Source organism: Scomber scombrus, chromosome 1, assembly GCF_963691925.1.
Source record: "Scomber scombrus chromosome 1, fScoSco1.1, whole genome shotgun sequence".
Classification (NCBI taxonomy): domain Eukaryota; kingdom Metazoa; phylum Chordata; class Actinopteri; order Scombriformes; family Scombridae; genus Scomber; species Scomber scombrus.
Window position 1 is genome coordinate 13,079,401 of NC_084970.1, and position 23,845 is coordinate 13,103,245.

At 40.6% G+C, this 23,845-nt stretch overlaps 3 protein-coding genes across 3 annotated transcripts; 1 reads left to right on the forward strand and 2 right to left on the reverse strand.

Moving 5' to 3' along the window:
• The first annotated feature begins 575 nt into the window (after nucleotides 1–575).
• Nucleotides 576–11,378, forward strand: znf710b (zinc finger protein 710b). Its single transcript, XM_062420761.1, has 5 exons — nucleotides 576–699; nucleotides 2,786–4,360; nucleotides 7,622–7,813; nucleotides 7,930–8,101; nucleotides 9,676–11,378. The coding sequence occupies exons 1-5, from the start codon at nucleotides 655–657 to the stop codon at nucleotides 9,855–9,857; spliced, it is 2,166 nt and encodes a 721-aa protein (XP_062276745.1). The 5' UTR covers nucleotides 576–654; the 3' UTR covers nucleotides 9,858–11,378.
• Nucleotides 11,379–13,383: 2,005 nt separating this feature from the next.
• On the reverse strand, nucleotides 13,384–19,122 carry LOC133981901 (isocitrate dehydrogenase [NADP], mitochondrial-like). The gene is made up of 11 exons (XM_062420773.1): nucleotides 18,985–19,122; nucleotides 17,712–17,803; nucleotides 17,222–17,387; nucleotides 16,826–16,986; nucleotides 16,587–16,730; nucleotides 16,324–16,460; nucleotides 15,989–16,140; nucleotides 15,741–15,853; nucleotides 14,183–14,280; nucleotides 13,997–14,089; nucleotides 13,384–13,861 (listed from the first exon to the last, which is right to left on the reverse strand). Exons 1-11 carry the CDS (start codon nucleotides 19,085–19,087, stop codon nucleotides 13,777–13,779), a joined length of 1,344 nt encoding a protein of 447 aa, XP_062276757.1. The 5' UTR covers nucleotides 19,088–19,122; the 3' UTR covers nucleotides 13,384–13,776.
• A 1,134-nt stretch (nucleotides 19,123–20,256) lies between these two features.
• On the reverse strand, nucleotides 20,257–23,301 carry tmed3 (transmembrane p24 trafficking protein 3). Its single transcript, XM_062420786.1, has 3 exons — nucleotides 23,113–23,301; nucleotides 22,514–22,759; nucleotides 20,257–21,258 (listed from the first exon to the last, which is right to left on the reverse strand). Exons 1-3 carry the CDS (start codon nucleotides 23,254–23,256, stop codon nucleotides 21,025–21,027), a joined length of 624 nt encoding a protein of 207 aa, XP_062276770.1. The 5' UTR covers nucleotides 23,257–23,301; the 3' UTR covers nucleotides 20,257–21,024.
• Nucleotides 23,302–23,845: the final 544 nt, after the last annotated feature.

Consider the following 23,845-nt stretch of genomic DNA (forward strand, 5'->3'; position numbering starts at 1 on the left):
AATCTTCCAACACTTTTCTGTACTCATAAACCTTACTTGATAGATGAGAGAGTGAAAGATACAAAGAGAGAGAGAGAGAGAGGAGAGAGACACAGAGAAGGACTCAACAATAGATGGAGACATAGGAATAAACAGATAGAGGAAGAGAGACAGACAGGGATAGGCAGAAACAAAGAGAAAGAATGACAGACGGAGATAGAAGAAAGGAGGGTGAGTGAGGAAGTGAAACAGCCTGGTGGATCCATAATTTCAAACTGATATGTTGATTTTATTTTAGTTGTCGGTGTGTGTCTTGTGACTTTGAGGTGACTTAGTCCATTTATCACCAGACTATCAAGCAGCCTTGTGCGTCAGTAATATATGAGCTGCGCTTTTCTTTTCTTTTTTTCCTTTTCTTTTTTCTTTTAAACCTTCTGCCCACATGCTCATTGGTTGGCAGATTATTTGTTTGTTTGTTTGTGTCCGCTCTGTGTTTGCGCTGGTGTGACCAGAGTCACTACTGAAACTGTGTTGAAGGAGGAGGGAGGGGAGGATAGAGGATGTGTGTGTAGAGGGGGGGGGGGGGGGGGCAGTGTTAGCTCCGCCTCCCCCCGTCCCTCACATATAAATAGGAGCAGAACATAACCTATTCTCACTCAACACTCGCACAGAAGAATGAGATCCTTAAAGCACCTGAAGCCTCACAGCAGGAGGAGCGTGGTGAGTTTATTGGCTCTCGTTCGTAGCATGTTGAGTGGTAGTTTACTGAGGTGACGGGCAACATGGGTTGATCAGCTGGGAGACAGGTAGGAAGACTGCAACCAGGGATGTTTTGGATTAGGATTTTTTGTCTTTTTTTAAAGTTGCCACCAGTATATTTCTTTCTTGTTATTTTACCCCTTCTGTCACAAATTAACAATAGTCTTTAATTGTCATTAACTCATTACTCTCCTGCAGCTACCAGAAATAACCTCTTTGAGTTTTTATTCAAACTCTTCTCTGCTCCTGTTTCACTTCACAATTTTTTAAAAATATTTTATTCTGCCTGGCTTTCATTTTGTCATTTTTCTTTCTCCCTCTGTCTCTTGGTTTGCTCACTGCCTCTCCTCTCCTCTCCCTCCCTCCCTCCCTCTTGTCTCTACATATCTTTCTTTCTCTTTCTTCCTCTTGCTCTCTTTTGCCTGCTGCCTCACACTCACCCTCTCACTCTTTCACTTAGCTCTCCCCCTCCCTCCCTCCCTCCCTCCCTCTCCACTCTCTCCACTCTCTCTCTCTCTCTCTCTCTCTCTCTCTCTCTCTCTCTCTCTCTCTATCTCTCTCTCTCTCAGCCTTCTTCCTTCCCTCCTGTCCCCCTCCCCTCCTCTCCCACCCCCCCTTTCTCCTTATCTCTCCTTCACTCTCCCTTTACCTTTCATTTCTCTCTCTCTCTTTTCCTTTTTTCCTCTCCACCCTCCCCTCCTCTAGACTCTTGCCGGCTCTAAGCTCTCTCCTCCCTCCCTCCTTCCCTTCCTCCCTCTGTCTCTGACCCCCCCCCCCCCCCCCCATTCTCTTTCTGTTTTTGTCTCCTGCTTTTCCATTCTTTTTTGTGTCTTAATCTTGCTCAGTTTTTCTTCTTTTTTCCTCTCCCCCTTGCACTGTGTGTGTGTGTGTGTGTGTGTGTGTGTGTGTGTGTGTGTGTGTGTGTGTGTGTGTGTGTGTGTGTGTGTGTGTGTGTGTGTGTGTGTGTGTGTGTGTGTGTGTGTGTGTGTGTGTGTGTGTGTGTGTGTGTGTGTGTGTGTGTGTGGATCAGTAGGCCATCTAATCCCCCACAACACACACACACAAGCCAAACCATACATGGTTAGCATGCTGGATTAGGATGGTGTCTCAGTCACCAGATCTAAAAGGTTTGCTTTTGGACAGTCTTAATGACGGTTCACTACATGTACCAGAACCATTAATTGGGGAATAGGGTAGTCCATGTAGGAGGAAATCTCCTCTGGTTTTGTGTATCCTTCACAGTGATGCAATAACATGCTTTTTAAAATCAAACCTCCGTTTCCGTTTCTCTCTTTCCCCTTTTTTCTCTCTTGACAACCGGCTCAAATGGACACTGTGATTGGATGATGAGCCTCAACACCTTTTTGTCCGTATTGGATCACTATTGATGAAGGACTCATTCTTATTGGAGCACAGAGTGCTGTGGTTCAGTTTTTGTTCCTTTTTATAACAATTTAGTTTAAACTTCTTGAAAAGGGATGTTATATTCTCAGTTGTTTCCTTAGCTTCTCCAAGCCTATTGGTTCCCTGGTTTGGGGTCAGGAACAGGCCGCTGGATTAATATAAGGGGCTGTGAGATGATTGGACAGGATAGGGCAACAAAAACATATTTCTGACCCACAAAATTGTGTTTTTTTTGCAAGCTTTCTACTAATTTGTTATATCCTCAAGCCTAAATGTCAAATGAAACAAACTCAGTCCTCTTTGGTTTACCTTGTAGACAATGCAACATGTGATGAAGAGTTCCTGGTAGACTTTGCTTTATTGTAAGGTTCCACAAGCCAAAAAGGTTGGGAACAACTGTCCTAGCCAATAAGTTGGACCTCACAAATTGCCTGACAAGACAGACAGAAGACAGACATTTACCTGAATTCAGAGACAGAGAAGCAATCCATGTTTTAATTTATTCCCTGCTGCAATACTGTGCGATAGAATGAGTCATAACAAACTTGATTTGAAGTAAAGATGTGTGCTCAGATATATATTTGTTGATTGCTTCCTTGCAGTGCCGAGGTCTTGACCGTGTGCTTGTCTCTTTCTGTTTCAGGAGGAGGCGAGCCGGCGCCTGGGTAGATGTGAGCCCAAGGTAATGGCCAGGCTGGTGGACATAGGCACACAAACAGATCCAGTTGTTGTGCTGTCCTTGGCCCAGGCTGCCGTGCTAGGTCTCATCTCCCAGAATGAAGTGTTCGGAGCTACCATAGCACCTAACGGCTTCTACACCGGTGAACCCAAAGAATCCCCTGCGCCCCCAGTAGACGGAGTCGACTACGAGTACGCAGACCAGCTTATTGGAGCCAACGGAGATTACTTAGGAGACAACTTGGGAGAAGACGGACAGATGCAACCCAGCTGCAGTCAGAGGAGGTGGCAGCAGGGGCCGCCTCAACAACATCCAGACGGGAAAATGGTTGTCCCTGAACGCCACAGCCTCCAAGCTGGTGATGTGACCTCATCTCATGTGAAAGGGGAAGGGGTGGCCTCTGCAATGTCTTCCTGTGTCCACATGCTGAACAATATGGCTCCCAGAGGGGGTTTAGTTCAGGTGGATCCGGCCAGTCTCAGAGGCACCAACAAGAACTGTGTAGAGTGTGAGCGGGAGGTATCTACCCAGCAGCAACCCAACACACACGGACACCCTCCTCCCACCCAGGTGGGCCACAGACCAGGGGAGCAGGCCCACAGAGGATTGCAAGGCCAGCGCCCTATGGGGGGTCACAGTCGAGGTGTCCGGGAGGATGAAGAAGATGTAGAACACCAGGGGAATAACATGATGAAGCCCTCACAGCAAGACGAAGCCATCAGCACCTACTTCCAAACCAGTGAAGTGGGCAGCTATGATTCGGGAGAAATGGGTATGGCGAGCGAGTATGAAGACAGCAGCCAGAATATGATGTGGACAGATGGGAGCTGTGGAGGGCAGCACCAGCAGCCTCAGCAACCCCAGCCTCCTCGTCGGCATGGCGGCCGCAGAGTCGACCGGCTAGATATCAACATTCAAATTGACGAATCTTACTGTGTAGATGTGGGGGATGGTCTGAAGCGCTGGAAATGCCGCATGTGCGATAAATCGTACACCTCCAAGTACAACCTGGTCACACACATCCTGGGTCACAACGGCATCAAACCACATGCCTGTCCCCATTGCGGGAAGCTCTTCAAGCAGCCCAGTCATCTTCAAACTCATCTGTTAACCCACCAAGGTACACGGCCCCACAAGTGCACCGTCTGTAAGAAGGGGTTTACCCAGACCAGCCACCTGAAGCGGCACATGCTCCAACACACGGACGTCAAGCCCTACAGCTGTCGCTTCTGCCGCCGTGGCTTTGCCTATCCTAGTGAGCTGCGAGCGCACGAGGTGAAGCATGAGCGTGGCCGCTGCCATGTCTGCTCACAATGTGGCATGGAGTTCCCCACCTATGCCCACCTCAAACGCCACCAGACCAGCCACCAGGGCCCCCATACCTTCCAGTGCACAGAATGCAATAAGTCATTCGCCTATCGTAGCCAACTCCAGAATCACCTCCTGAAGCACCAGAGCCCAAGACCTTACACCTGCTCCCAGTGCGGCCTGGAGTTTGTTCAGCTTCACCACCTACGTCAGCACTCGCTCACTCATAAGGTACTGACACCGTAGCCGGACACTTCCGCTCCCACCCAAAATTCCTGACCACTCTAGATTCAGACACACATATATTACCTGAATAGTTCAGTAGACTGTTGAGAGTTTTCTTTTATCATGTAAAAGAAAATGATAGAGGAGGAAAAAAGCAAACAGGCACACAAAAAAAGAGACCATCGGATCAAAGGGAGGCTGCCACACCTCTGTTGTCCAAAGGCCTCACCTCAGTTCATCTACTGTCCTTTACCCAATAAGATCTGGGTAAAGTAGACAGGTAAGAGCACTTAGCTTGGCAGGCATCTATGCTCTGTGCTTCGTGCCTCTGTGTCTTTTTAGAGCAGCAATGATTAGTTGATTAGTCAAATAATTAATTAGTTGATCAAGAGAAACTAACTATTTTGATGATGATTTTAAAGCAAAAATGTCAAACATTCCCCAGTCCTAGTAGGTCGTTTGTGAGTATTTGCTGCTATTCTTAGTCGCATTTGAAAGTAACTTGAATATCTTTGGTTTTTGGACCATAGGTCTAAAACACCAAGCAATTAGAAGATGTCACCTTTGACTTTAGTGAACTGCAATGAACAAACAATAATGAAAATTAGTCGCAGGCAACTCTAGTGTCTTTATGTCAGAGTTTTGTTGTTTTGGAGTTTCAAATTAGGACTAGAAGCATCTACAAACAGCAAAATGATGTTATTGTATGATTTTATTATAATATTATAGCAAAACTAAACTGCAGCCAGCCTGAATGTTTGATAAAGTGACATAAGCAACACAAATAGAAGGTTAAGCCTTTGTTTAACAAACACCTAAGCCTTTAAAAATGATAACCCACTCTTGAAACATCAGAACACATGCACAGTCTTTGATATCACTAAAAGGCAAAAGCTGAAGCTATTTCATCAACTATACAGTAAGGAATTCTTGGCAGGGTTTTTCCATCCACACAAGGTTTTATCATCATGCTTACAGGTGAAGAACGGGGTACTTTGCATGCAGATCACCTCTGTGTGGTTATAGTTAGTTAGGTCATCCGCAAGAGGAATGCCTTCAGGCTGCATGTCTGGGTGAAACATCTTCACATCTGATGTATGCATTAGATGAAGCAAAGAAACTGCAGAATAGATATGTCTACTCAATGTTGCATTTTCATAAAGATCCGCTGCTCTGCGTCCACAATACCAGTTGTCTTCCTCATGGCCATCCTCTTGTGAATGAGATGTGTGTAGAACAGACAGTGGGGACTGAGCAATTACAGACATGCACACTGATTATTCTCACACACACACACACACACACACACACACACACACGCACACACACATACCAGTGAGGAACAGTGAGATGATGATGCTAAGATATCACAGTTCATTTTATATAAGCACAGCACCATCTTTTTCTATATTATTAATTCTCAATGGTTTGAAAATATACAACATATGACATCTTGGCCTTTCTCAGAGTCTGTTCATTTCACCTTTAGAATGAGGCCATGTTTGGAAAGTGGCAGAGTTTAACTTCATACAGATAGATGCAGGGATAGATAGATCTGCAGCCGTATTTATAAAGCTGCTTAGTACAAAGAGTTGTTCCTAGTGTTCTTCTTTGATTTATGACCTTTTCTAAGAATTTCCTCTTGTAGTTAAGACTAGATCCAGGTGAAGATAAAAGTTATTCACAAAGTATCTTAGCCCCTAAGAGAGCTTCTAAGGTGAAAAACGGTTAAGAGTACAGAGGAGGACTTTTAAAAGGCTTAGAAGTTTCTTAAGCAGAGGAGAAAAGGGCAGGAAGACAAAAAGGTAAGAGAAATATTCTCCAAATGCTGAATGTCACTGAGTTAATGAAATGCTTCAGATTAGATCATGCAGGGATAATGTTTGTGGTCGATCTTATTAGAGATGCCCTCACATCTCCCAACCAATGCAATAACTCTATAATGCCATGAATGAAAGTGATCACAACACTAGGATATTTGGCAACTGGAAAAATTTGGAATTTGCTGGCAGCTGGAAAAAAAGATTTACATGCCAACCAATGCTGCCACTTATATAGACTGGCCAGCAGTCACAGAATTTAATGAAAGCTGAGCCATTTCCCCCCCATTAATGTCAAATAGATTAAGCACTAAAATAATACCAGCATGGCAAATAAAGCAAATAAATACAACAACTATTTGCATGTGAATAGACTGCTGCAGAAGTAGGCCCGTGCTTTCAAATATTTCATAGGCTACTTTTAAAGTATGGCTCACAATTTATTCAATAGAGATGTTCATTGCATAAAATACTTTTTATAATTACAACATGTCTTAGAGCCAGTAGACACTAAACTCTATGATTAAGGCGTATTGATTTCCCTCTCCATTCTATGCCCATTATCATTAAGACTGCATTTATTTATTTTTAATCAACCAATCACACTTTTAAAAAGTGTTGTACCTAGTAACAGGTCAACCACACCTCCTCACTAAGGCAGAATTTTCTTTCCTTTCCTTGCTCAGAGTTGCTTTGAGAATTTTTATTATTCTTAACAGAACAAATATTCTGAAAATGGGGCAGATAAGATGGACATACAGCAGTATGTATTCTCAGAGGAGTGGGAATGTTCTCCTTTGTGGTTTGTGTTCACTGTCATTGAACCTGTTGACTGCTCCCCCTGGTGGCCAGCAGTATCACACCTTGTCTGTTGTGCAGACAGTGGGTGGACTGACAGCCTGCCAGTTTTATCTGGTTATACAAACACTGTCTCTCGACCTACTCGTGACCCGTAATACATATTTGTTCTTCTCAATAACCCAGAATCCAGTCATTCAGTCCCACTCTGTGTGATGACACGGACTGCAGAGCGTTGCAGCTCATTCATTTAGACAAGCCTCAAGGCTGTGGATGCTGTGAATTGTTTACTCTTGTGACCTAATTCTCAATGTTTGTACATATCCTGTGGCATGTGGCTGAGAATATTACAGGAGTAGAATCAGGACGGCTGGACAGGGCTTTTACTTTTGTACTGTAGAAATCTCTTTTGGGTCAGCTAAAATGGCTGCCGTTGAATTGTTATAAGTTATAATGTTTAACAAATGTGTCACCATTATTCCAGAGAAACAGTTGCTTTGCAAATATAACACATTATACATACATTGTATTGAGATATTGAGATGAAATGCTAAAAAAATCCACTGTTTTCTGCCTTTGAGTAGAAAACATGGCAAGGAAATGATGCATCTGTGCGGTTGACCCCCTTCCTTCTGTTTGGACTCTGCAGGGGATGAAAGGCCACAAGTGTGACGTGTGTTCCCGAGAGTTCACTCTGTCTGCCAACCTGAAGAGACACATGCTCATCCACAACAGTGTGCGGCCCTTCCAGTGTCACGTCTGCTTCAAGAGCTTCATCCAGAAACAGACCCTCAAGACCCACATGATTGTCCACCTGCCTGTGAAGCCATTCAAATGCAAGGTAATTGAACCTGATTCATTTCAAAAGTAGAAACTACTTAAAAGCCCATACTTGGCATTACTGTATGTCTGTGGTGATTGATGTCAACATTTTGTGTTGTTTTTGTTTTTATCCAGGTATGTGGCAAGTCTTTCAACAGAATGTACAACCTGCTGGGCCACATGCATCTCCATGCTGGCAGTAAGCCCTTCAAGTGTCCTTACTGCACCAGTAAGTTCAACCTGAAGGGAAACCTCAGCAGGCACATGAAAGTCAAACATGGAATGGACGTATCACCAGAAGGACAAGGTGAGGCTTGCCACACATATTTTCACTTTTTTTTCTCCTATGTTCTTCTTTTTTTCGGCATAGACGCCTTTATTTAGCAGTAGACAGGAAACATGGGAGGGGGGTGGGGGTGACATGCAGCAAAGGACCTCCGACCGGGATTGGAACAGGGGTCGGCTGCGTATATGGCATGCGCTCTAACCACTCGACCACCTGCGCGCCTCCTATTTAACTTTTATTTTTCCATGGAAAGCAATTTCCTCACTTATTTTCACCAACCACATTTTTCCTGTTTGTAGTCTAATGGTAATCATAAAGCTGGAGTGTTGGACTTTTGGTTCCCCCCTCCTGCAATGACAGTCAAGGGATGCACTCCGCAGTGATTGTCTGACACAGGCTTGGAGCACACTCTCATGTGCACACCGAATGACAGGCACACCGAGAGGGCCGGTAAAAACCGATATGTTGCAACGGTCCACCGGTCCAAACATTTATTCATTAATGATCTACTGACCTATTGGAATTTGTCCCAGTATGCCTGTTAGCCAGTGCACCACTGGCCGTAAGTACTGTGAAATATTTGTAAAACTGTGGATAAATTGTTTGAGCGTCACATATTCCTTGCAAAATTACTTTATTTACTATCAGAATTTGATACATTTGGTCCAGTAGATACTAGAAGACTAGAAGACCCACACAATTAATGGCCACATGGCCAGCATGGGAATATCACACCAGACATTAGATTTAAAATCTGCATATACTGTGAAATACAAAGAGATTTATCTGTTGGTGATAGGCTTAATCAGCATTGTGTGAACTTGTCTGGCAACGGTTTGAATGTAAAAGAAGTTCACTATTATTATGTAAAAGTTCCACACTGTAGGTTAAATGCCACAAGTAATATTTAACAGACTAATATTACACTAATATTTCTATTTAGGCCTAAACTGGACCTAGGTCCTCAGTATGGACACAAAAATGGGCCTGAATTTATCAATATCCTTGGGCGAGTCATGCTCCGCTCGGGTTTCAGACCTCAACCAAACCCTGTTTTATAATATATGCGATTATATTTCTTGGACATGATAGCAGAGCAAATTCAGCAGAGCAAACTCGTTTTTTATGAAAATAATATTTATTGGAAATTTCACGAAAGGTTTGAAGATATAATCAGCATGTGATTTTATTTTTGTTGTTGCTTTTTATATAGGCTACAGTCATGAAAAAAAGCTAGTTGTTTGCTGCATTTTTGTATTTTGGTTGCATTTTCTCTTGCTTGTTTGTGCTTTTCACTCATTGTAATTTCCACTCCATGTTATTGAAACTTACTGACTGATACGTTATTTACTGATGTATTATTTTTACATTTACTGCTATATAGCAGAAATTTCTTAAGGGTTTTGTAGTACAATTCTATGAATTATGTAATACCTTCAATGTTTTAACTCAAAGCAAGAACTCTTATAATATTAAAGAGTAAAACAATGTTAAATGTGATGAGCTACTTTGATGGGCACTGCTCCCAGGAATTTCCTTACATCATTGGCAGCTTTGGAAATGTGCTTTGTAACCCCGTTTGTTTTATTTTCCAGAAGTTCTTCCAGAAATGGATAGCCAGGGCGAGTATGAAGGACAGAACTTCAGCTTTACATCACCAGACAATATGGACAATGGTGGCTCCCAAAACCTCACTAAACTCACTACAGCAAATATGGAGGACATGGAGGAGTATTACAATTTTGGGAAGGATACAAGCAGCTACACTACACCTTGAGTGGTGATGGACCAGAGAACATGTTTAGTTTTTTTGTGAAGGCAGAAGGAAGTAACAGATTTGTTGTCAAAGCTTTGGAAGACATGAGGGAAGCGGGTTTTCTTTAAGTTTGACCTACTTCCAGAAGAGCCAGAACTGTCCGACTCTGATGGGAAGCCAGGAAGGAGACGCACCTCAAAGGAGAAGTTTCAGCTCTGTGGCTGATAGCAGAGACACTGAAACTGTTAACATGGTCTGGAGCTCCTTTTCTGGGATTACTATGCCACCGACTCAAAGACTCTCTCTGGCAGACAGTCAAATCTGTATGTTGTGTGTATGTATCAGCTATTTGGGGGAAAAAAAGAAAAAAGTTGCAGTTGCAGAGCCATCAGTTACATTTGATGTGATAGAAATCTGTTTACCATTATGCCATTTTTTTCATTCACGACCAATGTATGCCCTTATATTTTTGACTGAAAGTGCCAGCTAGATACATTTGCAACTAAGCTTCCACCGTGTCAGCTATTTACTCACTGTATATCGAACTTTTGATACATAGTCACAACATATTCATAGGTTTGAATGCTCTTACTTAATGATTCCTAATTGTATTTACCCTTTCCTGCCCAGTCCTCAGTTCAAACAAGCCGGTCTGTCAATGCTTGTGTGTGCTTTTGCACAGGACATCGTAGCCTCTTTCATGCCAGGGCATTTACTACCAAAGTTGCTACTGTTCCATGTCGGCTGATACCAGAAAACAATGTACCTGACATGTAAAGCCCTCTCACTGTACAAATGATTCTGCAACATGCAGTATGTTTACCCATCATTTTGTTTCACAAGGTTTAGCTTTACATGAATAATCTATCCCGTGTAGTGAATATACTACTCTAGTTTTTGAATTACTGAGTGAACAATACAAAGCACTTTTTTCATTGAGACCTGTCATTTTTCTGTGAAAGCTGTCTTCAGTAAGAGTGAACTCAATTCGCCTCAAGCAGAAGAGCTGGGGGAAACATACAGATGGTAGAATCTTCCAGACCCCCCAAATGGCAATATTATCAAAAACAAATATGCTTTCTCAGTAGGTTTTTTTGTAAACTGCAGTTTTTTTGATATGGATATTTGACAGTAGTCAGTTCAAATGCGAATTGAAGAATGAGCAGTTTGTGAGGAGAATCAGCAGTTTGGGTTGTTTGTAGTTTCAGCACTCTTAAATCCAGGACTGTTTTCATTTCACCTTCAATTCAAATCATTCAGATGTCAGATATTTCCCCCCCTCATGGGAAAAAACAAACAAACATTGAAAATGGATTTAAAATCCATTCTGGAGATTAAAAAAAGATGAGTGCGCTGTCACTAGCAAATTATTTGGAGGTTGCGGTTACATTTTGAAATGACTGAATTGAAAATGGACTGATGATGGTCCTGCTATTCATAATTCTGTTTTGGGGAAGACAGTCAGCTCCCCCTGTCCTGCCATGCAGGTCAGCCTTGATATGCACACTAAACCAGAGGAATGGTCTACTAGTTCTTTTTTGAGATGAGGAATATTAAACGGAGACCTCATGGAAATTGACCATGAATTATTTAATAAAGGTTCTCTAGTTTAAATGATGGAGACTGGTGTTTTAATCTGTCACTGTGTGGGGGGTTATTAATTGGATGTTTTTTTATTCTTTAGCCACACTAGAGGCATATGGCAAAATCTTTCCATACACCGCATTGGTTCAGACTATTGGGTGGATTGGAATGAGGATGAGGATGATCACCAGTGAAGGAATCCTGCTGACTTTTCCTCTAGTGCCACCATGAGGTTCACATTCATGGGTTTTAAAGAAATGTCAAAAATTACTGAGTGTATTGGCATGAAATGTGGTTCAGAAATTCATGTTCCTTTCGGAGTATACTGTTATCTTTGATGACCCTTAGCTTTTCATTTAACATCATCATGAAGTCAAGAACTAATTACATTACCCATCAGCATTATTTGCATTAAGCATGCTTTCATGACAAACTAGGTTGTAAACATGATAAATATTATATGTAGCTAAACATCAGCATGCTAACATTATCATTTAGTTCAAAGTGCCTTTAGTCTCATAGAGCCACTAGCATGACTGTAGTCTGTGAGTCTATGTATGCAGTCAGCTGACAGTGTCTTGGGTGAAAACACACTGGCTGTTGTGGGACTTTGGGGTTGCTGCTGTCCCTCTGAACAGCTAAGTGTAAACATGAACTCATGGATTGGTCCTACACTGCTTCACAGATGCTTTGCATTGTGTCTGGCTTATACTTTAATTGGAAATCATTTCTCAGGACCTGATTGATCATTTTGCACAGAGATATGACTCTTTTATGGCTGCAGATCATATTTAGTGGGGGGTTCTTTAGCATTTAGAAGTTCCAGCAAAATGTTCATCCAGGAGGTTTAAAAAAAAAAAGAAAAAAAGGTAATCTAAATGCTAATTTCTGGTCATTTTTGATAGAGGCACCTTGTTCATTTTCTTAGACGTTTTAATGATTGGGAGAGGGAGACATATTCCCTGTTATAAAGTTAATCAATCTGTCAAGACTTCTTAGTCCTGTAAGTTTTAGACAGAGTGAACAGTAAAATAACGAGACACTAAGCATTGTTCCAGCCACATCTATGCTAAATTCACATACATTTCCTCAAAATGTGTTTTCTTTTAATTTACATTGATTTTGTTGTTTCATGAGACAACATAATGAAAGTCAGGTTAGTTAGATTAATATTGCTGGAAGTTCAATTCAGGTAACCTGTGATAGGAGCTTACTTGACATTATCTGAATTGTCTATAGCAACCTTCAGTTATTCTTCATTATACACAGACTGGAGCAGTAAATATATGCAGATACAATTTTCTCATTATAAATTTCTGACAAAAATTATGTAAAGTAAACTGGGGCATTTTTACAAAATAAGATATAATATACTGTACAGGACATGGCTTGCTGACTGTGATCATGTCGACATCTGCTGGTGATACGCTGTAGGTACTTCCACAGCAAAGAGCTTCAACAAACCTCCCATCAGGTCTGGCCCCATGCTGGTGCAAACACTGCTCCCTGTCATGCACTGTCAGGTTCATATGACGCCTCCTAAATGAGCAGACAGCACTGCATGAATGCTCTGCTGGACAGAAGCTCATATGAGCAAGTGTATGAAATTAAAACGTGAAATGAAATGTGTGTGTGGATGGCATTTACTATTAGTGACTCAGAGTGCCACATCTGGTTTGGCCAATGTGAGATTACCTCTTACAGCACCCCCTGGAGGAGTTGTGTATTTAATACTGGTTCAACAGAAAAGAGGTGCTCAATGCAGCATTCTTGTCAGCCAGCTTGTCAAACGGAAACCAAAATGTGTCACCACTCCTTTCACAAAAACACCGAGCAAATTGATTATCATAGTGGTTTTGAACGTTAATCTAACCACACTCAAAGTTATTCTGTGCAGCCTGTTTTGATATGTGTTGCACTGCAAACAGTGTTGCTGCAGAAAAAAGACAACTCCACACACTGCTTGTCTTTGAGTGATTAGCTTATACTGTTTAATATTCAAGCTTTTAGAGCAATACATGGCATTACGGCCCTTTTTTGTACATATAGATTCCTGAAGATATCTTTTAATTAAATGCAAAAGGGAGAAACTTCCTTGTAAGGACCACTATAAATTAATATTAGCAATAATATTAATTCATTACAATCACTCAGTTGTGCAATACAAAAAAGGACTGCTGGCAATAGCAAAGGCAGAGGAAGACAAGCTACATAAGGTGCTGTGCAAGTAATCTAAACAAATAGGAAAATGGCACAAGAAATAGTAAACTTGGTTCCTTCAAAAGTGGATACAAACAACACGTAAAAACGAGTTAAAAATCTATAGACATTGGCAGGTGCGTCTTCTGATTGTTCTTCATTTGCCCAGAGCTTTGTCCAGGTTGGTCTTGATTGCATCCAGGAAGTCTGATGTGTTGACATAATGTTCGTCCAGTTTGCAGCTGCAAGATCACAGAGCAGGGGTGAGTCATGTGATAAAATATACAATCTATCCTTTATAGAAAGTTTTCTAAAACCAACCATACACATACAACATACACATGGCATGACTTGGAGATCTGAATATGTAAACTCACTTAGCCAAACCGTGGATGCAGCCTGCGAGGTCTTTGGTCATCACACCATTTTCCACAGTTTCCACGCAGACTTTTTCTAACGTTTGGGAGAACCTAGGGAAAGAAAACGAAGGGTGGCAACTCAATATGATGTAACATTTCATATCAACAACAACATATCTCACATGCGTAAATGGCACAACATACTTTATCAAGTCAGGATTTCCATCTAGTTTGCCTCTGTGCTCCAGTCCTCTGGTCCAAGCAAAGATGCTAGCTATCGGGTTGGTACTGGTTGGTTTTCCCTACAACGCAAGAACACAGTTAGTGAAATTTAACATGACTTTTTGCATTCTGGTCTATTGAGCAGGGAGTCAGTCATAACTCTTACTCTTCTACAGTGGATTTCTTTGTGTGACTGTTTAACATTGGTGTAAAATTAGTCTAAAAAAAGTCTTAGGGCGCACTCACACTAGGTCCAGTTGTTCCGTACCGTGCTGAAGCACGGATGTCCCCCCTCCCCTGTCCCCCGCTGGCCTGCACTCACATTACTCAAACCCAACTGTACTCAAGCACGGTTACCTCCCACACATTGCGCAAAAACATAACAGACAGACTCTCATAAAACATGTGCGCCGGTAAAACACAACACAGCTGATCAATTAACACAACGCATTATGATTAAAAAGTGCAAGCTTGTTCTTCTGAGTCATGCCTGTGTAGTATTCAGTACTAGATACTTGTAAAAAAGACTAGTAAAAGCAGACGTACCTACTGATTCAACTCTTTACGCCAGTAAAAGTAAGACTTAGTTTAATGACTTAGAAGTCGCCAAATGACTTACTTTAACGAATTTCGTTAGTTTATATAATGCAGATTTGTAAAATATTACTTTTATGAAGGTCACAGTCACAGACAATAAACTTACCATTTCATAATTGTGGTAGCAGCGGTGCAACAGATGTAATGAAGTCCACGCAGCACGCTGGATGAAAACTAATATTAAGCCTATTCATTATTATGTCGATGGACATAAATTGAGTTCTTTTGCCTTAATAATGATACAATAATACACAAAAAATGGTTGGATTGGGAACCCATATATGCATAATGTCTCCACATTGCATTTAGTGTTGCTTGTGAAATAACCAGGGCTCAGCTGGTATTGCCAAATCGTCGATTTCCTGGAAAATTGGCTTCTTTTCCAGGCATTTAAAATGTCTTATTTTCGGGAAAAATATTAATCCCTAGTGCGCATGCGTTACCAAGTGTACCGTGCCTAAGCACACCTCTTCCAACCGTACCGTACCAGGGAAGTGTACCGTACTCAAGCACGGTACACTTGCACTCACACTAGCCAAATAATCTGGATTTTAGCGGGCAAACGTGCTTGGGCACGGTACGATTGCCTAGTGTGAGTACGCCCTTATTGCTTGATGCCTGCAAAACAAAAAGTGAAGATTCCCACAAAACTGAGTAGAGAGAAAATGCCTGAATAAGCGGATTTGAGTGACAGTTGGCATTTGGGGTATTAATTGCAATTTACAGCTCTTAATCCTCACAACTGAAGCCCTGATTCTACACAACCTGAACAACAAGTCTTAGCCCTGGAACAGTCCTTTGAAAAAGCAGGGTGTGACTAAGATGTCCCTCATTTTGCAAATATTTGCACACTCAAATGATGTCTATTAAAAAGGACACGTAAACATGATTCTTTCATCATAGAGTAAACACACTTCCAGCAGTGTGATTTGGTGACCCTTACCCTCTGGTGTTCACGGTAGTGCCTGGTGACAGTGCCATGGGCAGCCTCAGCCTCAATGGTCTTACCATCAGGACACACCAGGACTGATGCCATGAGACCCAGAGAGCCAAAACCTGAACACAACACAGACAAGCGAGCCATTAAAGGGCAACTCGTGACCAGAATAAGCCAAAACAAAGCAATACTTTATACTGCAATCACTTCTTGACATTTTGTCATGGTGAGAACATGCAGTAAAAGTCTCTTACCCTGAGCCAGAATGTCTGATTGCACATCTCCATCATAATTCTTGCAGGCCCAAACAAATCCTCCTGAAGACTTCAGGACTTGGGCCACCATGTCGTCAATGAGACGATGCTCATACCAGATCTTCAGTTTGTCAAACTGTGGTTTGTACTCCCTGATGGAGACGGAAGAATGAAACTGTCACCATAACGTTGTTTTCATACATTATAACTGGACACAGTGGACTGTCATGTTCATCTGGTTTTATCATGTTGAAATTTTAATGAGCCTGCTGAAAAGTGCTTTTTCTAATAAAACAGTTAACTTCACAATGAGTCGTCCTTGTTCAGTATCTTACTTCTCAAAGATCTCCTCGAAGATGTCTTTGAATCGCCCGTCGTAGGCCTTGAGGATGGTGTTCTTGGTGCTCATGTACAGAGGCCACTTCTTCTGAATGGCAAACTGGAAACAGCTGTGAGCAAACCCACAGATGGACTGTGTGACGAAAAAATGACGGTCCAGATTTTAAAAACAGAAGAAATCACATCACAGAAACCAAAATTATCTTTAACAAATGATCATTATATTATATCATTTAAATAAATTGACAAACTTATTTACCTCGTCAGTGTTGTACATTCCCATCCCACAGCCCCCAGCAGTAAAGTCAAACACATCCCACTCCTTCGGCTTGCTTCCATCAGTTGGGGAAAAGACAATCCTGAACTTGCCAGGCCGGTCAACAACAAAGTCTGTGGCTTTGTACTGTGAGATTAAACATCAAACCTGGTGAGTGACAATGTTTTTCGGTAAATTTGGCTACATCAAAAACGCTACATTTGCTGCTTTTTTTTGTTCACCTGATCGCCAAAAGCATGTCTGCCAATTGTTATGGGCTGTGTCCAACCGGGAACAAGACGGGGAATGTTTTTACAAAGGATTGGCTCACGGAAAACTGTGCCGCCCAGGATGTTCCTGATCGTTCCATTCGGACTCTTCCACATCTTCTTTAGGTTAAACTCTGAGAAAAACAACAAAGGCTTTTGCTGGCTGAAGACTCCAAACAGTTTAAGCCTTTAACTATAATTAAGAAACTAACTCATACAGAACCAAAGTGATCATCATTATATGTGCCACTATTTACATGCTCACATACATACAGCTGACCTTGTTGCTGCTTATATTGGTTGAAAAGGAAATATTACATAATGCAAAACGTTTGAATCTGCTGCTTAAATTCAATACATCAAACTTACCCTCAACTCTGGCCTCATCAGGGGTGATGGTGGCACACTTGACAGCCACGTTGTATTTCTTAGTTGCCAGTGCAGAGTCAATGGTGACCTGGTCATCTGTCTGGTCACGGTAGGGCAGACCCAGGTCAAAGTACTTCAGCTCCACTTCCACGTTGGGCAGGATGAGCTGCATATTAATAAAATGTTCATGATTTGGAGCGCTTGGGTAGTGGAGTGGTTAGAGCGAATGCCACATAAAGGCAGCATCCCTGGTTCAAATCTGGCCACGGACCTACAGTATCAGTCAAAAGTTTGGACACACTTTTTCATTCAAATGAATGGGAAGGTGTGTCCAAACTTTTGACTGGTACTGTATGCTGCAGGTCTTTCCCCTCTCTCATGTTGGCCTCTCTGCCAGCTACTGTACTTACAAATTTAAAAAAAGGAATAAATTATTAAATTTCTGTAATTTACAATCTGTAAAGGCTATCTATTGTTTTCAGGCATGTACCTTCTCTTTGATGAACTCCCATATGATGCGTGTCATCTCATCTCCGTCCATCTCCACCACCGGCTGGTCCACCTTGATCCTCTTTGTAGCATCTGAAACGTTTACATTCATTTTCATGCCTTGACGGGTTTGTCAGTTTGTACTTCAAAAATCAAAATCATTTAGCTGAATTTTCTAACGGTCATAATTTGCATATTGCCCTTGGTTTAGACTGAATATGCGTCACTTTAATACACTTTGTGTCACTGGAGTAAAGTTCATCACTAAATCAAACAAAACTCTAAAATTACGACACAGTGTACAAATCTTACCTGTGACACCTGTCTGATGAAGCACAATTCAATATGTCTTTCACCACGTGGTTAAGCAGGGTTCATTCTTAATGAGATAGTGAATGCTGCCAGGTTTTATGACCTTAGGATTATAGGACGGATTTGATAGCAGTTATTACCTGTCAAGCCCTTTTTTGACCTGACAGCACGTGGACTCACATGTCAAGACAGGCTGGCACCAGCTCCTATTATCAACTTCATCAGATTACTTTGTCTTATTTATGTCGTTCATATCTGCAGTACTGTATTAATGCTTTCACTTGTGATAGGTTTTCTTTCATTAAACTTTATTCAGTAGTGATCATGATATAAATCTTTTTTGTCAACTTTACATTTTTGTGGTTTAAACTTTTTTTGTCTCAGGGTTTGGTACATCTGTCATTTTACTCTAACTTTGTCTGCCAGCAGAGTGGATTGTCACTTCTATTTTCAGGATATTGTAAATATACAACCTATGATGTGAATCATTCAATAAAATAAGGAGCATTTTCTTTAAGATGTTCAGACGTCAAAGAACTTAATGACCGCCCAGGAGAATGATACCTAACATGTGTCAACATGCCACAACCTGAGGGACAGTGAATGACCTAGACATATACACACAGACACAAATACATACACCCATAGACAGAAACACGTGCACACAATAAATACAATATATATTAATGTTGTGTTAGTGTTCATAGGCTATACACGTTGTATTTTGATGCTTTGGCAACATGGTTCTTACAGCCAATAAAGCGTTGAATTGAATTGAATTGAATTGAAGTGAATTGAATGAATGATTGAGTGATGGTCAGTTGTCAACCAGCAACAACAACCTCCTACTGTTACATAGCCTACTGCTTGTCATTAAACACAACACACAACCATGATTACCTTAATGTTACAAACCTCGCTCAAAATTGAAAGGATGTGTTGTTGATGGACGGCTGACTTACAGTTCCTCTGTTGCAGTCTGTGTTGATGGAAGCTGGCGGCCGGTGAGAGTGCTGCGGTTGCATTTCTCGACACGCTGGTCAGAGCTTTTAGGTAACCCGCCATGTTTACCGGGGATTGATTACGGTCTGTCTTTTCTTATCAATGTACTACAGGTCGGCATGGAGCCCGGGAAGTAGGCGCTAATAAATACCACCCACGTCAGCGTGGGTACAGCACGCTTAACTCTGATTGGTCCGCGGGAGCAGCGCTGGGCCAATCAGAATGAAGTATTCTTGTTAAGTAGCCTCCGGTGAGCTCCGTGTGGGTTCAAGTTCACAGCAACTTTCACTCATTTGTTAATGAATGAGAGTATTCTTATCTCTTTTATTTATTTGTATGTAACTTTCTTTCTTTCTTTTTCATGTGTTGTTTATGGCATTTTGTTCACCTTATTCCTTAATGCACTACATAAAGTTAAAAAAAAAAAAAACTCTCCTTCTTAATCCTAATGCCTGACTATATGACAGTCATATTGTATTCAGTGTTAAATTTGGGAAGTAAACAATCAGATTAATAAATTGTGAAAAATATATAAATCAAAACATTTGTTTAATTGTTTAAACTGGCCTCATCACAATGAAATGCTATTTTATCATTCTAATGCTCACAGGAACAGAGTTTTAAAGGACTTGCTATTTCAAAATGCCTTTTTCAAAAGTATTTATTCTATAATGGCATTTTCCACAATTTAATGTTAATTTCACTTTATGCTACACTATGTATTTTTAATTGACAAAACCAAATTTACATAAAGGATACAGAAAGCTATCTCATTCAGATATATAAAAATGTTGATACAGAAAATATGATAAAATCAAAAAATTGAAACTCAAGATGGTGCTTCAGGGTTTTGACTATTCAAGAGACAGTTTTTGGAATATGGATATACTATCATTCTGATGGCCTTACAGTTCTGACTAAGTTTCAGGGTGTCTAAACACATATTAAAAGGTGGCTTCGGATATACTGAAGTATGATTTTTGGTTTGGGGATATTATGGTGTGAGTATACTTCCAGATTTTTATTATTAAAACAAATAATGTATTAAGAAATAAATAAATGTGACAATAATAATTTATTTCTATTTCATATTTCATGACAGTAGTGTCATTACTCTCTCACCCTTCAGCCAATCACACGCCACCTACCTCTTAAACTAATCTTAAACAAACAATCTGTTAGCTAGAGCACCAACAATGTCAAAGTAATACATAAATACACACATAAATCAATGACTTTCCATCAAATTTTATTTAAATCTGTTGACATGTTTCAGAGATAAACAGACAAATAAACAAATGACTGAGGGACTGACAACATATCCATTAAACATTTCTTCTTATGAAATAACACGGACACAAGTTTACATCGAGATGTGCATGAATGAAAGCCAAGAATCCAATCAATCAGTAACAACAGGATGACACATAATAACAAAAACAGTAAACGTTCACTTTTGTAGGAAATTAGGGGGGAAAAAACTTGCTTAAGGCACTTTTTATAGGAGAGAAAAACCCTGCATGGATGGGAAAAACTTTTGCACATAAATTAAGATTAGAATTTTAAACTAAACACTATAAAACACATAAAACTAACAATCACAAACACCAGTTCTTTGGTTTCTGCTTGCGTGCCACAGCTTTCACTGTAAATGCTGGGCATCAAGATGAAAATCCAGTCCTAAGGCAATCTGGGTCATGAACAGACACTGTAGATGTATCTGAAACTGCTTTATCAGACCTCTATAAAAAATAAAATAAATAATCTGTGCAAGATTTAACAATGTGAATATCATTTTCAACAAAAAGTATGATGAGTGGTGTTTCTTTTCAATATAGCATGTCAAGAACAAAACAAAAATGATATTCACACTGAGTAAGCTAGAAGAAATAAGACAATTACTTGAAATATCCCTTTAACAAAGGATTCGCTGAAAATACTACAAGATGTGTGCTAATCTCCAGATGCACTGCTGCGTTCACATCAGGCTTCTACTGCCTTCAAGTCATTGCTGCCACAGAACCTTTCTTATCGGTGAAGAAGCTCCTAAGCAACATGACTTGACCGATGCCAATGACAAACAGCAGGACGGTTTCTCCAACTGACCAGAAGGTGACCCGCTCTAAGAGGTGCTCTGCCTTCGTGCGGTCATGTGCCTCTCGTAGCCTGTACCACGTCTGGGAATCAGCCACCACCTTCAGGATCTCATGAATGGAGACGCATGTCGACTCGAGCTGAAAGATGAAAGATCAACCCAAGTTAATCGAGAGCAAAGCAACAGCTTGGGGTAAAAGTTATGGTAGAAGGTGGGTCTAAGGCCAAAATGAAATGTACATGTACACATCATACTATCCACTATTAACTCTAGTATACCACATCCAGGTAAATATGGAGGTGGGTTGGTTTGGGAAAATATTTCAATTTTTTTTTTTCAAAGAATTTAGTTCTTATTTATGAAAATGGTAACTTTTTCTCACATGTGTTTTTGCAGAATTGAAATGGACTGGCCTTTCAAAAAGTGTTTCTTATCACATACAGATATGTGTGTTAAGGAGAATACTTTACACACTTCCTAATAACATTCAGTCATGGTTAAGACAATATTTCTGGTACATCATTAGGGTTGGGTATCAGTTCTCAATACCTTTAAGTTCCTTTAAGTAACCCAGTGCCAAGTAGTGTTGAAACTTCTCCAGTCAAATGATACCTGCATTTGATCCTTTTTTACCCAGATCTAGAAAAAAAAAAGTTTGGTGCAGCCAACCACTGCAAGCTGTCTTCAATTTAATGCCACATATGATTGGCCCACTTGCACTGCAGCTACAACCCATACAGTCTTTGGTAGTGTCAAGTCAAGTGTATTTACACTCTCAAAATATTTGTAGTGGAATTCCACACAACTGAATCCTTCCATTCACATGATGGGTGTCAAATGAAGTAGGAAAAAAAAGATTAAATGAAGAACTCAATGCATATTGGTATCACTTTAAAGTTACTGGTATTGGTACTGGAGATGAATTGTTTTAAGCGTTACCCACTTCTACACATCAGGTTTAGACACTTCATCATGTTGTGACTATGACTCAGAACAAGTCTGGTTCCACCTTGGGAGCTTAATTAAAAGCGGTCCCTCTTTTGAAATAATGATGGAATATCAACAGTGTTTGTGGACTTGCTATTACCTCATCCCCTGATTAATTAGCATAGTCAAGTAGTCACATTATCATCAGATCATTTTTATAGTTGGTTAGTATTTTGTAATAATCACAAATGGCATAATAAATAATCTATTCTGAGCAGAACCTGTATGAAAATGTTGTCCACTAACAGTTTTCCCCAGTGTCTCTTTAACCAGTCTTATCATGCATGTGCAAATATGTATACTGGTTTTCTTTTTGCCTGCCTACAAGATGTCCATTTTTAGTCAGTGCAGTAAGGCTGCAGAGTTTTTAACTCCTTGTTCCTCATACATAAGTTCCTCAGACTTGCCTGAGTCAGCGCTGTGGTTCTTGTCATGCCCGGCAGGAGAGGCTCCTCATCACCATGTCGGAACTCCAGGTACACAATTTTGTGTGTAAAAGTGGAGAATTCATTGCTAAAGCAGACTTTGTAGACTCCCTTCATAGCTGTGGTGTGAGAGAAGCTGTCGTACTGCTTCTTTTTCTCGTTATATAAGACGTTGTTTTGAGGATCTGTGACAAAACAGTCCACATCATAATTCCCTCCTGAAATCACCTAAAAGAGGAGAAAGTACAAAAACACAGATTTAAATATAAGGCTGTGTGTGAATAATATGAACAATGCATGCCAAAATAGTACAGTGCAGCTGTAACATATGTGCAGTTGTAACCAGGGGGGGGGTTTCCTCATAGTTTCCACATATAGCATGTGGGCAGTGAGGTTGACTAATCAAATGACCACCTAACTTAAACTGTATGCATTTAGAATAAAACATGCATTAACTTTAACTCTGCATGTGCTTACTTGTAAAACATTAGGAGACAGACAGTATTTGAGTAACAGAATAACTGAGGGCAGCGTCCTGTCAATACACGGACTGAAGTGATGAAGTCTTCAGAGTAACTTACTTGGAAGTCTATGTCAAACTTCACGTCTTTCTCTAGTTCCTCGTAGAAACACTGTTTATCGTTATCAGGGAGCTCAAACGTGAGCTCAGTCCCAAACACCACAAACACATGAAGCAGCAAACAGCTCAGTCCTAAATACAGCATAGTGATGGCTGAAGCGTCTTCCTCAGATGTGGTTACAATAGTGACACTTTTGGTAGCTCTGACGTGGCATGAGCGTGAAGAGCTTCCGGGGCACGTTTTTTTTCTTTTTTTCTTTTTAAATTTTTGTTAAAAAATTAGCCCAGTTACAAAACCTGAAATGCCATCATACAAGACTCTCTATAACATTTATGACGCTATTTTCTGACCTGTTAACTTTTACAGTGATGAAGCGATAAGTTACTGCAGCGCGTTAATTTGAACAAATGACACCAAAGGTCACCTGCGCCCTCATTCCTTTTCCTACAAATCCCAAATGCTATATCAGGCTAAATACCATATAACATGGAAATAATAGTGTAATATTAATGTTGTTTCTATTGCAAATGTTTTCTTAATATCTACATTTTCTTTATTTTGTTTAATGAAGTGGAATGACTGTATATTATGTTCAATATTTAAAAAAAATAATCATATAACAAATTAAAGGCATACTCATCAGAAATCATGAGCACTGGGACGACAACATGTATCTGTAAGAAGAATGTGTTTGATGTGCGCTTTAGTTTGGCTCATGCCCCGTCTGCTAACA